Consider the following 16413-nt stretch of genomic DNA (forward strand, 5'->3'; position numbering starts at 1 on the left):
GGATGGAATTAGCATTCTCATCGGGGAGTTAGGATTATTAATCCAATCCTCTTGGGTTGAAGGTGAAAGTAGGGGTGCAACTTAGGCGGGTTCAGTCGGGTTGGGAGATTGTCCAAGTCTAGCCCAAGTTGTGCTGAGACCTGACCAGGCTCGTCCAAGCCCGAATTGTAACCCGAGGTTGCATGTCCAAGCCCGACCCGAGTTAAACCCGAATTGGCCGGTTTGCCCAAATTGCCCTAATTGTAAATGAATTTCATTTTTTTTTTTTTTTGTGTGTGCAGCTACTTTATTAAATTATTAAAATTTAATTCTATTTACATTTTTTTTATATAGAAAATCATTAATACTATCAAAACAAATAATTTATATAATGTAAGAAAGATGCCGCTATAGTAGTTCTTACAATTTATGAGTGAAAAAAAAAGAGTACGAGTTTATGTTATTTATATATATAATATATATTCAATATGATTTAATAATCTAAATTACTTTAATATCATGTAATGACTAATAATTTATATGTATATTTAATATTTTTATATATCTATATATGTATAATTCGGGTTTCGGGTTGCTCAGGTTGTTCGACATCTTTGCCCAAGCCCGTCCAAATTTAATTCGGGCTTCTGAATTTTTGCCTGAGCCCATACCGAATTTGAAAATATCTTGTCCAAGTCTTAAAAAAATTCAAGCTAGGCTCAGGTTGCTCGGGTTGAGCCCGCCCAAATTGTACCCCTAGGTGAAAGAGCACTTTGCCCTCTTTTCATAAAAAATAATAAACTCACTTTTATAGAATGAAAATCTTTACGTAATTTTATAGATTTATTTCCAATTAACTAATATCACTATACTAATACACAAACAAATACATTATATCTTACATTTCTAACTTAATATCATTATAATAATAATTTTCTTACTCAATCTTATTAAACTCATAATTTTTTTTAACCTAATTCGCGAAACAAAAGAGGCCATAAGGAATTGTGTATAGTAGCTCAATCAAAAATGACTTATTGTTTGATTTGATGAAATTATTGAGTATTCCGAAAGGATAAAACAATACGCACCAACATATATATTAATTAATATACTAATGGATGATATAATATAATTTTTGCATTGTGATTGAAATTATGCTAACAATCATATTGATCATAACTCTAAAATATAAATCGATTAGTTATTGGCGTTACAATACAATGTAATTGCGTTTAAATTCAAAGACATTGCAACATAACTTTGAACGTATATGACATTATAACCAAAGTGGGTGAGTGCCCAGATTTTCTCATGTTAAAAACCACATCAAAAGAATCAGAGAAAGGAAGAAAGATAAGTGACCTTATATGTATGGGGTATGTATGTTCAATTTTTACAATTGCACTTTAATCAATCAACAATTGCAATACAAAAGGGACCTATATGCAATTCTTTTTGCATGTGAAATATGTAATTAAGATGGTGTAGCTTTTTCCAAGATCACCATTGAGTTGTGAATTTGAAAAGGAAAAAAAAATTCTATGTCTAATGGTATTCATTCTTCAGAACCTTTCCTTTGGAGGAAACCCTCAAATCTTTTTTAATTTACAAATACAAACATCAGGAGTGAAGTCGCCTAGGGTCTTTCACCTTGATCTTCCAATGCCCATCAGGAAAATTAGCACCCTTAGCTCTCTTTCTCCACTTTCTTATCCTTGCATCCCTTCCTTCACTAAGTGCACAATACGATTGTAGCCTCTTCGGCATGGCTTTATAAACCTGCCACCACCTCTGGTGAGCTGCATCGCTAGCATAACGATGGCGGTCCAACATATCCCAATTACAATCATAGTCCATATAGCACATCCATGGCTTCAAACCCAAGTAATGTATGGTATATATATTCTCAGGGATCATTTGATCATGTACCTTATTGTGATCCCCTATAGATATCTTGAGATGATTCACCTTTGAAGGCCACCGGTGCCACCATGTAAACATTTCATTGAGAAAACCTTGGTCACCCCCATTATATGAAGCCACTCTGTACCTTTTCTCCATTAGGGTTTCAAATGTGCACTTGGATGGCTCAACCAACATCACCCCTGAGTTGAATAAAAACTTATCATTGCCAATAGCTGAAAGCTGTGGATACACAAAGAAACCATCCATGTTCTTGAGAACTATGAGGTCAGCGTCTATGAAAATGACTTTGTCATAGTTTGTTAGCTCCCAAACCCTAAGTTTGCTGTAGTTCCATTCGTTATAGGCATCTTTTCTTGCATATGGGCTTCGAATGCGGTCAATGTGCTTGACCTTCCATCCAGCTGCCCTAAGTCCTTGAAGTGATTTTCGAGAGATGGAGTCATCTGCAAGAAGGACTAAGTCTTTGGTGGAGTTGGTTTGGATTATGCTTTGAGCCAAAGCTATTGCACCGCAAACATAGGTTTCTGAGGAATGGAGGATAGTCACATATGCCTCTCTTGGCCTTTGAGGAGTGATGTTTTGTACTGAGTGGGATGCATAGCGCCTCCATACCTCCCTACCTGCAAATTTCATCCAATTTGAATCGAAATTAATTACTAATAGCTCAAAAAAGATGGAGCAATAATAAGTACAATTAAGAAAGGCAATTTAGTACATGCAAAACTTCTCTTGAATGTTTTAAGATTTAAAAGAAAATATATTTTTTTTTTGATCGGCAAAGAAAATCTATATTGATGAAAGCATGCAAAAAAGATACAGAACATCAATAAAGAGGAGCTTGGAGCTAATTGAAGCTCCAAGCTCCAGTTGGTGAGAAACCAACAAAACAAGACAAGAAGAAAAGCATAACAGCTGGAAGCCCAGACTACACCCTGGTTAGCACACATTTCCTGCAGTATGCATACCACTCAGCACCAAAACTGAACATAACTGAACAAAACCCAATCCAAACCAGGGTGTGGTCTGGTCTTCCAGCTGTTAAAAGAAAAGATTTTGATATGGATCTTTTATATAACCACTAATCATTAAATGAAAATCTCCATTTCATCCATAAAATAGTGAGGATGTAAATCAGACCAAGATGGAAATTTAAATTTTTAAGCTGCCAATAAGAATTAAACCATTTTGCACATAATTATGACGTAAAGCTACAAATGAGTTGAGCCAAGCTTTACAGGACTCGAGTTTGTTTATTTACTTAATGAGCTGAGCCTTATTGAGCTAAGCTTGTGAATAGCTCAGTTTATTTGCAATCTTAATCATGAGTGTTGCCTTCAACTTTTTAAAATGAAAATCAAAATGTTTCAAAAAATAATAATAATAATAGTAATGTTGTGTTTGATTGGAAGATTTAAGGAGGGATTTGGAAAGAGAAAGAAGAAAGGTGTGTGAAATTAGGTGAAATGTAAGTATATTTTAATCACATTTCACCTACCTTTTTCATTTCATTTTCCAAATCCCTCATCAAATCTCAAAACCAAACACAGTGTAAGTAAAAGCAATAAAGGAATACATGAGAGGGCGACCAGTACTAAACAGGAGAGGGCGACCAGCAAATCAAGTTGGGTACAAGGAAGGAAGTCGTGAACAGATATATACTCTGTTTGTAGATAACTTACCAGACTCCATGGAACCAAGAAGAATGTTTGACTTGTTCAGAAAATTTGGAGTGGTTAAGGATGTTTTTATTCCACAGAAGAGGAGGAAAACAACAAACACAAGATTTGGATTTGTTCGGTTTGACTGCCATGTTGCAGCTAGTGTAGCAGAACAAAAGACAAACGGATTATGGGTTGATGATAAAGCCTTGGTAGTTCAGAGTGCAGCCTATGGGAAAGGTAGCGATGATAGAAGAAGGCTCAAACAAGTGCAATGGAGACAAACGACGCCAAGAAGGCCACCGGGCACTAACGCATCTAGAAGCTGGAATCAAGTCTTAGATGGCAGATCATATGTAGAGGTCACCAAAGGAGCTCAACCAAAAGGTCACTTAATTCCCACAATCAGAGTCGAAGAAATAGGAAATGGCTGGTTGTATGAGAGCTTGATTATGAGACTCAAATCTGGGCACTCTCTTGTAGAAGTTAAAGCGGAACTAAAACTGAAAGGAGTGAAGGATGTCCTGGTGAGAGAAGGAGGTGGTCGCGATATAATAATTTCTTTCAGATCTAGAGAGGCCTTGAGAAATATGATAGGCTTGATTAAGGAATGGTTCCATGCCTGGTGTATATACATCACAGATTGGGAACCTGGGATGCAACTTCAGCCGGAAAGATATGCTTCAATTAGCTGTTTTGGTGTTCCGTTGAATTTATGGAATTCGGATACGTACAGAAAGATTGGCCAACTATGGGGGGAAGTGATCCAGTTAGATACAGACCTCTGCAATCCATCCTCTTTTCGCTATGGAAAGGTAAAGATAGTCACAAATGTAATGGAACCGATAAATACCAGTCTGAATCTAGAGTGCAAAGGCAAATCATACCCGATAAGAGTATGTGAGGACCAGCCTAGTAAGGAGGCTTCGACCAGCTGTAAAGATAATAACACTGAGGAGGGAGATGAGGACGTTAACTCCAACGTTAATGGAGTTTTACAGTCAGTGGCAGATAGCAAGAGGGAGGTAGACGATGCTGATCAGGAAGCTGAGTTGGAGGATGATGTGGCAAGTAAGAACGAGAAGGCCAAAGATGTTTCAACCCCTAGGCTGAAGGAAAGGAGTGAGATAGGGGTAGGTGATAGTTGCTTGCAGCTTTCAGTGGTGAAAGAGACAGAAGAGTGTATGGGGAAGTCAAATGAAACAGACTCTGGCATGGGCGATACAATGATGAAAGAGGCAAGTGTGCAGCAGCAGCAATTGCAGAAGTGTAATCATGAGTTGGGAAAGGTTGATGAGCTTCAAAAAGACAAAGAGCTGGTCTCTAGTCAAGGCTTCGTTAGAAGTGTGACTGAAACCCAAAAAGGTAGACCTGGTGTATGTTTGGAGGTGGATTTGGGCCATGATCAAAATAGACCCCAGCCCAATGACTGTGCCCAATACAAAACTCAGGGGAATGGGCTCAGACAACCGTTGGTAAGTTCTGAAGGTGACCATTCAAGGGTGGGTTGCAAATCCTTAAGGGTGGGCTGCAAATCCAAAAGCATGGATTCTATTAGTGTCTCTAGTGGTGGTTCCAATAATAACCTGATCAAGCAAGGCCCAAGGAAAGAAATCAGGCAAGGTAGATGTAAATATCCACTGGCTGTAGGAGGCTTCAACGGACTGGCCAGAAGAGTTGGGCAGAGAAGTGTGGGTGCAGGAAAAAGCAGGGCTCAGCCGTCAGCCACGGTGACAGCAGCAATGCAGAGACCGTGTGTAGATGAGAGGCACAACAACTGTGAAGCAGATAAAATTCTGGAAGCTCAAGCCACGCTAAGTCTGGGGAAAAGGCTGGGGATTGATTTCAAAGGGCAGGATGCAGAAGTTTTGAAGAAATTAGTACAACTAGAGGAGAAGGATAAAGAGAGGCTAGGAGGGAGGTCCAACAGGAGGGGGGACTGATGTTTCCATGTAATCAGTCATGTTGGGGGGATGATTCAGCTGAAAATTGTTTATGATGAAGCTTTTAAGTTGGAACATTAGAGGGATGGGTAGACCAAAAAAGAGGAGAAAAATCAAGAACCTGTTATTTGACAGAAATATTGATATGGCTTTGATTCAAGAAACAAAAAGGCCAAGTTTGTCCAATCCGGTGATTCGGAGTTTGTGGCCAAGGGATAAGATGGAATTCATGGCTGTGGATGCAATGGGTGTGGCAGGTGGATTATTATGCATATGGGATCCTGAGATATTTCAACTTTCCGAGTGCTGTAGCAGTCGAAATTTTATTCTGCTATCAGGTACCATTCTGCACTCCTTCAATTGTGTTGTCATTAATGTATATGCTCCAAATGATGTTATGAAGAGAGGGAAAGTATGGGAGTCCCTTTTAAAGTTAAAGACCTGTTTTCCAAAACCTTGGTGTCTTGGGGGTGATTTCAATGAGATCACAAGTCTGAGGGAGAGAATAGGTAATTCAAGGAGAGACAGAGGTATGAAGGAGTTTAAAGAATTCATAGATAGTTGTGAGGTGGCTGATATGCAAATGATAGGGAGAAAATTTACTTGGTGTAATGCCCAAGATGGAAACAAATGGAGTAGAATAGACAGATTCCTCCTTAGCCCTGAGTGGTTGGAGAGATACAAATTCAAGCTGTGGGGACTGCCAAGGCTGGTCTCAGATCACTGCCCCATAGTACTTAAGGAAGATGAGAGGGATTGGGGCCCCACACCCTTTAAATTCTTGAATGCCTGGTTCCTACATCAAAATTTTGCATCTTTTGTGGAGAATACATGGAAGGATCTGCAGTTTCAAGGGGATGTGGGTTACATTTTGCAGAGTAAATTGAAGGCCCTTAAGATGGCATTAAAGCAGTGGAATAAGGAGGTTTATGGTAACACTGCTACTCAACTCCAAACAGTAGAAGATCAGCTTAATGGATTGGACCTCATGGCAGAATCAAGACCTCTAGAGGATGCTGAAATCAAACAAAAGAAGGCGTATGACTCTCTCAACTGGGACTTCTTGCTATCAATGCTGTCTAGTTTTGGCTTTGGATCAAAATGGATTTCATGGATAAAAGAATGTTTATCTTCAACTCGTATCTCAATACTTGTGAATGGCTCACCAACTAAGGAATTTTGTCCCCAAAAAGGCCTTAGACAAGGGGATTCTTTATCTCCCTTCCTCTTTAATCTGGCTGCAGAGGGGTTGAACATATTACTTATGAGAGCTAGGGAGTTGGGGTTGGTGAAAGGAGTAGCAGTTGGTGCTAATGGTGTAGTCGTTTCTCACCTCCAATTTGCAGATGATTCCCTCTTATTCTGTGATGCTGAATGCTCAGAAGTGCTAAATTTAAAAAGGATTTTAAGGTGTTTTGAAATTGTTTCGGGACTCAAGATAAATTACCATAAAAGCATGGTGTGTGGGTGTGGCATCTCCGCATCGGGGCTCAGTGAGTTTGCCTCAATGCTGAACTGCAAATCAAATTCTTTGCCATTGAAGTACCTTGGATTGCCATTGGGTGCTAGCCCTCATAAGAAGCTGAGTTGGAAACCTGTTATTGACAAGATTAAGCTTAGACTTGCTGGCTGGAAGAGGAGATTCTTATCACATGCAGGGAGGCTAACTCTGATCAAGGCAGTGCTCTCAAGCCTACCAGTGTATTACCTCTCTCTGTTCAAGGTACCAGAAGGGATAGCAAGAGAAATTGATCAAATACAAGCCTCATTCTTATGGGGTGGATGTGAGTTAAAAAGGAAGGTTCATTTAGTAAAATGGGTGGAAGTAACAAAAAGCATCAAGCAAGGGGGGTTGGGCATTAGAAGAATAAGAGATATGAATGCGTGTTTACTAATCAAGTGGTGGTGGAGGTTTGCTAATGAAGAAAGAGCCTTATGGAAGAAGGTGATTTGTAGCAAGTATAAAGTTAAAGGTGGGAATTGGCTTCCAGAAGCCACAGCAGCCACAAGATGTTCAAAAATTTGGGGTGATATTTTGGCAGTAGCAGATCAAAGGGCCAGCCTCCTACAATTTTATGTCAATAATTTGCAGATTAAAGTGGGAGATGGGTGTAGAGTAAGCTTCTGGCATGACTACTGGAATGGAACAGTCAGCCTTAAGGATTTATTTCCTAGACTATTCAGATTGTCAACTGATAAGGTTGAGCCTGTATGGACCTTTGTGGCTAGAAGAGGAAATTCTGTAAATTGGGTGTTTAGATTTAGGAGGGTTCTATTTCAATGGGAACAAGAGGAGCTTAATACACTTGTTCAATCTATCTCAGCAGGCCCCATGTTGGTTTTGAACTATCATACTCCGGATATGGCAGTTTGGTTAGCAGCTAAATCAGGGCAATCATTCGTCTCAACCCTGTATCAATACACTGATTTGCAGCATGGAGAAGTAATGAGTTCTTGTAGGTTGGTGTGGGTTAAATACCTCCCCCCTAAAGTCCAATTTTTCGGTTGGTTAGCTTGGAAGCATAAGGTGAAAACTTCTGTTTTTCTGAATAGAATAGGTGTGCTGAACGCTAGTGCTGGAACTACTTGTCTGTTCTGCAAACAATCACAGGAAACAGTAGAACACTTGCTAATCTTATGTCCTAAGGTATGGAGAGTGTGGGCTGGTCTGTTGCAGTGGTGGGGAGCGCAGTGGGTGACACCTAGATCTGTTGCAGAACTTTTGCAGTGGTGGGCAGGTAATAAATGCACCAAAGCTGAAAGGAGAATTTGGGATGCAATCCCTTTGGTGGCTCTGTGGTCAATCTGGAAGCATAGGAATGAATGCCTTTTTCAAGATGTCCAACCTAACCTGGAAGAGATGCATGAAACTATTGTTGTTAGGACTACAATATGGCTGAAATCTGATTCAAGGGATTTACACTATCCAATCACTGACTATGTGTATAATCTGGTGCAAATTAGAAGATGTTTGGGTGGGAGGATGTAATGCATTTGTAATCACCTGGTGAAGGCAATTTAGACTTGGTATGCTTCAGGTCCTCTAAGAGGGTTGGTGAATTTATAAGGAGTACTATCTGCTGGTGTCTCTGTTTGGTGGTTTGCTGGTGCTTCTGTTTTGGTGTAGTAGCACTGGCTTATGGTCGGCTATAGTGGGAGGGCTGAAGGCAAATGGTTCATGGACTGTTTTGATTGGAAGACTATCTCTGTTATGGGGCTCATCAGTTTCAGTGCTCTGGTAGGTTGAATCTTGCTGGAATTTTGTAGTATAATTCTGTTTCTGGGTTGGGCTGTGCAGAGGAGGAGATTCAAAATTGGTCTGCTGTGTGTGTTTGAATTTTGGTCTGCCATGGATGAATTATGGTCTGCTATAGTGGGAAGGCTGAAGGCAAATGGTTCATGGACTGTTTTGATTGGGAAGCCTATCTCGGTTATGGGGCTCATCAGTGTCAGTGTTCTGGTTTGTAATCCGGACTGGTATTGTGGATCTGCTGCTGCTATAGTGGATCTGCTGCTGCTATATACTCCAAGGAATACAGATGAGTGGGAGTGGGAATTCATGGCATATAGCTCAGAAAATCTGTGCCTTTTTTGGTGATTGTAGTGCCTTAGCTGTCTGTTTTCTGGTTTTTTCTGGTTTTTTTCTCTATTGTGTTTTGGTCGTTGGTTTCTCACCAACTTGGAGGTTGGAGCTTGTTCTAGCTCCAAGCTCCACTTTATTGATGTAATTTTCCTTTTCCATCAATAAAGTTTTCTTCTTGCCGATCAAAAAAAAAAAAAAAAAAAAACTGCCAAAGGAGGTGTGCTTCACTCCCATGTAAGCAATAATCAAAATTATACCCTGGTTTTATGCAAAGTCTATTTGCATTACAAGTTCAATTACTGTTTGTTCTGCAGTCTATATCAATGGCGAAAAAAACTAAACTTTTTCTTTCTCCATTTTTCTGTGCAATTAATTGAGTTGACTTTGTAGTTCCACTCTTCATGACAATAAACTATCCTATATTACAAAGTTATTAATATCTTATTATTACTGTTTAAATAAGTAAAATTGTATAAAATTTTATTTCTGACAAAAAAAAAAAAAAATTTAAACCTATGAGTACATATGTCAAGTACTCGCCTGATCTGTCACTTGCTTTGGCATTGTGGTTTAATAATAGCTCTGCTTTTATTTGAATACGATGAAGTCCTCAACATTTCAGTTTTAAATTCGATCTTGTTTTTAGGCCTTGTAAAGCGGTTCTCTTTCTAATTATTTTCTCATTTATGAACGCAAGGTTCTTATAAATCCACACTAATAATTGTATGCTAATCCACTTGCTTCTCTCTAAGACTTACAAAAATGAGGTGAGATTGACCTCACAACCTCTGCAATAAACACCATTTAACCAATGATAATGCACAAGATAAGGATTTAATAGTGATCAATACATCAATCACAGAAAGCTTAACATTTGTTTTTTCTTCAAATGACAAATTCATTCACTGATTAATAAATACAAATAAATAAAAAAATGTAAATCCTTCAAATGTATAAGAATAAAATGTTTGTCATGATTCATGCCATCATTGATTAAAAAGCCTATGATAAGTCACCCAAAGCAACATATTTTCCCTCATATTTATATAGATTCAATTATAATATATGCTAATCATTTTAGCAAAAGATACGTGCTACCAACTCCTATACCGTCCAGTGAATCAAAATTTAATAAAATGGGTCCAACTCATATGAAGTATTTTAAAAATAAATTAAAGATTGTATAATTTTTTTGGTTAACATTATTGTAAACTTGTTTAAATGGTAATGGATATTGATATCCAAACATAAAACAATAATTATATATACACAGAATAATATAGGTGTATCACTTTAAAATAAAAAATCCATTATTAAATGCCTTTTATGTACAAAGTGACCATGAATAATATTTTTCAATAGTGATTAGAATGTAGAAAAGTTTCTGGCCACTAACAAACCCACCAACCATTATACTAAATCCATCTTAATTTTGCTAACAACTACTTATCAACCACTATTTTGGACCAATTTTCTTCCAACAGTCTTAAGGGTAAAAGTATGCTATGATATGATGATCAAATAAGGAAGGGTTAACACCAACTGTTATGATTTGATGATCAGTTCTGTTATGTTTTTCTTCTTGATTTATTTTGTTGGTTTCTCACCAATTGGAGGTTGGAGCTTCAATTAGCTCTAAGTTCCTCTTTATTGATGTTCTGTATCTCTTTTACATACTTACATCAATAAAGATTTTCTTTGCCGATCAAAAATAAAAATAAAAATAAAAAAAATAAATAAGGAAGGGTTAACTCCTCTTAAATTTAAATATGAATTCGAGAGAATTTGACAGGATTGTGGGGCCTACTATGATTCTATTTCGATGACCTGAACCATTCGTTTGATATGTCTTCTCATGTATATCATTCATGAAAAAAATTAAATCAAACTGATAATTGTAATTTTTTATTTTATTTTATTGCATTCATTTAAAAAAAACGGATAACAAATATTTTTTTTTATAATTATCATATCGATTTAATTTTTTTCTTAAATGATATACTAACGGATGATGGTTTTGCTGTAATAGTTATTTTATTGAAATTCCTGTTGATAATAATTTACGGACAGAGAGATCATGAATATTACAGTTACAACCCGCCATTGAAGAAACAAAAATTCTAATAAATGCTCCATTTGACTAAGGTTTGCTATTAATTGCCAAACCTTTATCTTTTTTTAATTTTTTTTTTATCCCTAATTAAAAAAAAAGGTTGCTATATGTCATGGGATGAATTTCAACATTTTTTCGTCATCATGTATATGTACAAGAATTAACTGCTGAAAATTGTTGCAATACTATGTTGAAAATATTGCATTTAGGAACTAAATCACTTTGTTTGGTTTGAATTTTAAACAACGAGTTTTCAATTTGTACTCTTTTATTTTTAGTAAATTTTTTTAATATTTTATTATTTTTTTACTTTCTAGATTTACCTAATCTAAATATACATAAAAATTAAAATATTTGTGAATAAATCTAAAAATAAATGCAAAAAATAAAATGAAAATGTACTAAATTTTTAATTTTTTGGTATTTAGTAAATCTTTTTAAAAAAAATTTCACAAATTTGGTACTGACTTTTTAAATATATCCAAATTAAGTTGATTGAAAAAAAATGATTAAACTATTAAAAGCGTTCAATAAAAAATACAAAAAAGAGTAAAAACTCAGCAAATAGTTTTTGAAAATTTAAAACCAAGCGGAAATGGATTTCTTAATGCCAACAGAACATGGTAAGCAGTAAAAGTAACTAAAACTCAAATAACGTATTTGAATTACAGACGTGTGGAGACCCAAAATATTTTAAAGAAAAAAGAAAAAATATCATTTTTGTGGAAAGTAGAAAAAATAATATCAAATTAATGAAAAACTTTGCTTAAAGCAAAACTTCTTAAACTTCACCGCTAAACTGATATTATTTTTTTTTTAATTTCCCATTAAAATGATATTTTCCCCAAAAAAACACCAAATTTTTTATGCCAAACTTCTTCTCCCTTGTACCACCACAAAAGGATATGAAGAGTTTCAGACATTAAATCATACATGTACCTTCACACATATACATCAAGACACTTGAACCACCTAACCAATATGACTCTTCAAATTTCAAGACTCATTCATGAACACAACTTTTCAATATATTAATTCAATATTAAAAAATTTGAATTAACTTCCAACATTGACATATTCAAAAAATAATTATAAGCCCAATTATTTTTCAAATAATACTATATGCACTAATTAGTCTACACACTAGTGTACCAATAGATAGGTTTTGGATATTTGTAATTTGTGTAATAAATAGGGTAATTAATGATATCATAAATCTAATTAGTACACTAGTATGTATACTAATTGGTGCATGTAGTACTACCGTTATTTGTCAGATATATGAAAGATCCTATCTCATCGATATTATTTGTTCTATCAATCCTCACCTTAAAAAACAAAGAAACAAAAAATTTTTTTTTAAATGACGGACCTGGCTCAGCATAAGGAGGAGCAAGCTGACATGAACCAATAGGCATAATCACCTTCTGTTTTAATCTTCTCAAATCAGGCTTATACACCCGATACTCCCCTTCATTCCATAACAAGTCATCACATCTAAAAATCTCCCACATGGGCCCACATGAACCGATAAACACAGCATACACCGTCCGATCCTGATTATTTTCCCACCCACTCCTCACCAACAAATTAGCAACCATTAGATTAACTTGTAATCTAAACACATTCCTAACACATGGAACCCTAGCTACAACCACGTCCATCTCACCGTACTCCTCGAACCGCGGCATTGGGATTTCTGGGCACGTTGGTGAAGACCACTTTTCCTCTTCATCAATCCATTCAGGAAAGAAGTCTTCCCACCGGAGATCATCGTCCACACGATCAAATCCAACGGTGATCATCTCTGCTAATCCATGCAGAAACTGTTCATCATTTTGACCTAATCTTTGATGATCATCAATGTTAACCAGACCAACCTTGATTTTTCTTCTCTTGGCCTCTTGAGCAACCACAGTGTACCATCTAGGGGGTTTATTCGCCGGAAGGAGAGTGACCTCGGGGTACTCATCGTGGCGGAGGAGGAAGCCAATGTCGTCCTGGTGAGGCAGCTTTGGTTGGAAATTTAGTGTTAGGAGAAGAAAGAGAGTTAGAGCGAGAAAGAGGAAAGAGAGGAAAGAGAGAGTGAATGGTTTTGTCTTAGAACTGGTTTGTTTGACAGCCATTTCAACCTTCTAAGGTCTCTCTGTGTGATGGGTTTTTTTTTTTTTTGATCGGCAAAAAAAATCTTTATTGATGACAACATACAAGGTATGGAATAGTACATCAATAAAGAGGAGCTTGGAGCTAAGACAAAGCTCGAAGCGCCAGTTGGTGAGGAGAAAGAGAAGGGAAAAAAACAGTAGAAAAACAGAAAAAACTGGTAACAAACACCTAATTACACCACACAGCACAACCCTCAGGTGGATTAGCCCCCAGCTGGATCACCCTCCTCTGCACAGACCAAGAAAACACTCCACTGCACAGACCAAGAACACACTTCTCTGCACAGACCAAGAGCACACTGCATTCTGAATCACCCTTCTCTGCACAGACCAAGAACACTGTCCTCTGCACATGCTGAATCAACCTCCTCTGGATCATCCACCCCTGCTAATTCTGAGAGCATACCATGGGCTGCGTCAATCTGAACACCTCACCATAAGCCAGAAAAATTCAGACTACACATCATGCCACCAGCAGACTAAGCTAAAACTGAGCAGAACCAAGGCCATCCCAACACAGATGCAGACCAGCACATCAAAAGACAGCAGCCCAATTTAACTCATAATTCACCAGCTTAATCAAACAGATCAGTAACCTAATGAACACAGAGCCATCTCAAAATAGATCAGAATTAGCACATAGCATACCAGGGCTCATGCACAGAACATCAGAAGACAGCATATACCAGCACTTATGCAGAACATTTTTTCAGTAGAGCCAGCTAAACAACCCACAGAGCTTTACTATGCCAGCACTTAACTACACACAATAACAGACTTGACTCAGATTATATATAATATCATGCACCGAATAATTAAACCCCTTCAAAGATGAGGAAGCCCACAACGCTACTCTAACCTTTATTAACTCTGCCAAAGCAATCCAATCCGGTTGCACCTTGTTAAATACACAGTCATTTCTGCTTCTCCATACTGACCACATAACTGCTATCGGCAGTGTTTTCCAGACTGTTAGTATCTTCTTCTTCATTTTTATATCTGGCCATGACAGAAATAAACCCTCCACTGATCCAGGGTTAACCCATTTGTAATTCCACCAGTTCACCAAGTTGGCCCACAATTTCCAAATGAAATGGCAGTGAAGAAACACATGATTAACAGTCTCCAACTCAAATTTGCAAAACACACAGAGAGAAGAAACATTTGGGCTCAACACTCCAATTCTTTGCAAAAATTCATAACACTTTAGCCTTCCTCTCCACGCTAGCCAACTCAAGAATTGAGCTTTGGGAGGGGCTAAATTGATCCAAATACACCTAGTTACTGTAATATCTACCCCTTGACTTGCTTCCATCCACTTCCACACTGATGCCACAGTGAACTCTTCAGACGGGTGAGCTACCCAAGAACAAGAATCTACCATCCCTTCATTGATCCTAGGCGCATTTTGCAGGAAAACATTCAGTTTCTGCACTTCCTCCTTTTCCCATGCTAGGAGGGGACGTCTGAAGACCAGGTTCCAATATGATTCTGACACTCTTTTATGTACAAAATCAACCAGCTTTCCATCTTTTTCAACTGATAATGAGAATAATCTGGGAAAAGACACACTCAGATTTTGATTGTGGCACCACTTATCAGACCAAAAATGCAACCTTCTTCCGTTTCCAACAACTAGCCTGAAATTTTGCCAGAAAAATTCTCGCAGAGCAGTGTTAACTTCAGCCACTGATATTATGCCTCTCCACGTATACGACAGTCCCACTGAACTAATGAATAAGGGGCACCACCTGCCACCTACACCGCCATACTTGCTACAAATCACTTTTTTCCACAAAGCTGCCTCCTCATTTCCATACCTCCACCACCATTTAACTAGTAGACACTCATTAACCTGGCTTAGGTTTCTTACCCCTAGCCCACCCTTGTTTTTACTTACACATATCTCCTTCCAGCTAATTAGGTGCAGTTTCCTCCTAGTTTCCGACCCTCCCCAAAGAAAGTTAGCTTGAATTTTGTGAAGTACTTTTGCAATGCCCACTGGCAACTTGAAGATGGATAAGAAATAAACTGGCAAGCTTGTCAAAACGGACTTGATCAACGTTAATCTCCCAGCAAACGATAGATACCTCCTCTTCCAACAGGCTAACTTGCTCTTAAACTTGTCTATTACAGGTTTCCAAGCAGCCTTTCTCCTTGGATTTGCTCCTAATGGTAACCCCAGATAACTCATTGGCAACTTTTGACTTAGGCAATTTAGTTTCTTTGCGAAGACCTGTACAATATCATCCTGAACTCCTACCCCACACACCTTGCTTTTGTGGAAATTTATTTTGAGCCCAGACATCACCTCAAAGCACCTTAGGATTCTTTTCACGGCTACAACTTCCTCCCACTCAGCTTCACAAAAAATGATGGTGTCATCGGCAAACTGCAAGTGCGTAATTTTCAACTCAGTTGGACCTGCAGATACTCCTCTAATCAATCCCACCTCCTTAGCTCTTTCCAAGAGAATGTTCAAACCCTCCGCTACAATATTAAAAAGGAACGGAGAAAGCGGATCTCCTTGCCTAAGACCTTTCATGGGAGAAAACTCAGAAGTAGGTGACCCATTAACTAGCACTGAAATTCGAGCTGTGGATATGCAGGTCTTCATCCACCCCACCCATTTCTCTCCAAACCTGAAATTTTTCATCATCGAGTACAAGAACTCCCAATTTACGGAGTCATATGCTTTTTCAAAATCCAGCTTTAAGATGAGCCCTTTCTTCTTAGACCTTTTCCACCAATCCACCACTTCGTTGGCAATCAGAACCCTATCTATAATATGTCTACCTCTCAAAAAAGCAGTTTGCACTTTACTAATAATCTTGGGCATCACTCTCCTAAGCCTTTTTGACAAGATTTTAGCGACAATTTTGTATATGGAGCTAATCAAACTTATAGGCCTATAATCTCCCAACCCCACAGGGTTTTCCTTCTTAGGAATTAAAGTAATGAATGAGCTATTTATTCGTTTAGCTAACTTCCCGTTAGCATGAAACTCCTTCATCAATTGCACCAACTCACGTTTCATGATGGT

At 37.8% G+C, this 16413-nt stretch overlaps 1 protein-coding gene across 1 annotated transcript; it reads right to left on the reverse strand.

Annotated features, from left to right (window-relative positions):
- Positions 1-1326: 1326 nt before the first annotated feature.
- LOC114320751 (putative UDP-glucuronate:xylan alpha-glucuronosyltransferase 5) lies at positions 1327-13361 on the reverse strand. The gene is made up of 2 exons (XM_082914984.1): positions 12578-13361; positions 1327-2528 (listed from the first exon to the last, which is right to left on the reverse strand). The coding sequence occupies exons 1-2, from the start codon at positions 13329-13331 to the stop codon at positions 1603-1605; spliced, it is 1680 nt and encodes a 559-aa protein (XP_082771110.1). The 5' UTR covers positions 13332-13361; the 3' UTR covers positions 1327-1602.
- Positions 13362-16413: the final 3052 nt, after the last annotated feature.

The sequence above is a fragment of the Camellia sinensis genome, chromosome 2 (assembly GCF_055761805.1).
Source record: "Camellia sinensis isolate YWXY chromosome 2, ASM5576180v1, whole genome shotgun sequence".
Lineage (NCBI taxonomy): Eukaryota > Viridiplantae > Streptophyta > Magnoliopsida > Ericales > Theaceae > Camellia > Camellia sinensis.

Bases quoted from the DNA above. Each gene is read 5' to 3' on its own strand.
- LOC114320751 (XM_082914984.1), bottom strand. From the start codon at position 13,331: ATGGCTGTCAAACAAACCAGTTCTAAGACAAAACCATTCACTCTCTCT. The intron at 2,529-12,577 runs GTCCGTCATTTA...TGAAATTTGCAG, and splicing joins TCCTCCTTATGCTGAGCCAG to GTAGGGAGGTATGGAGGCGC.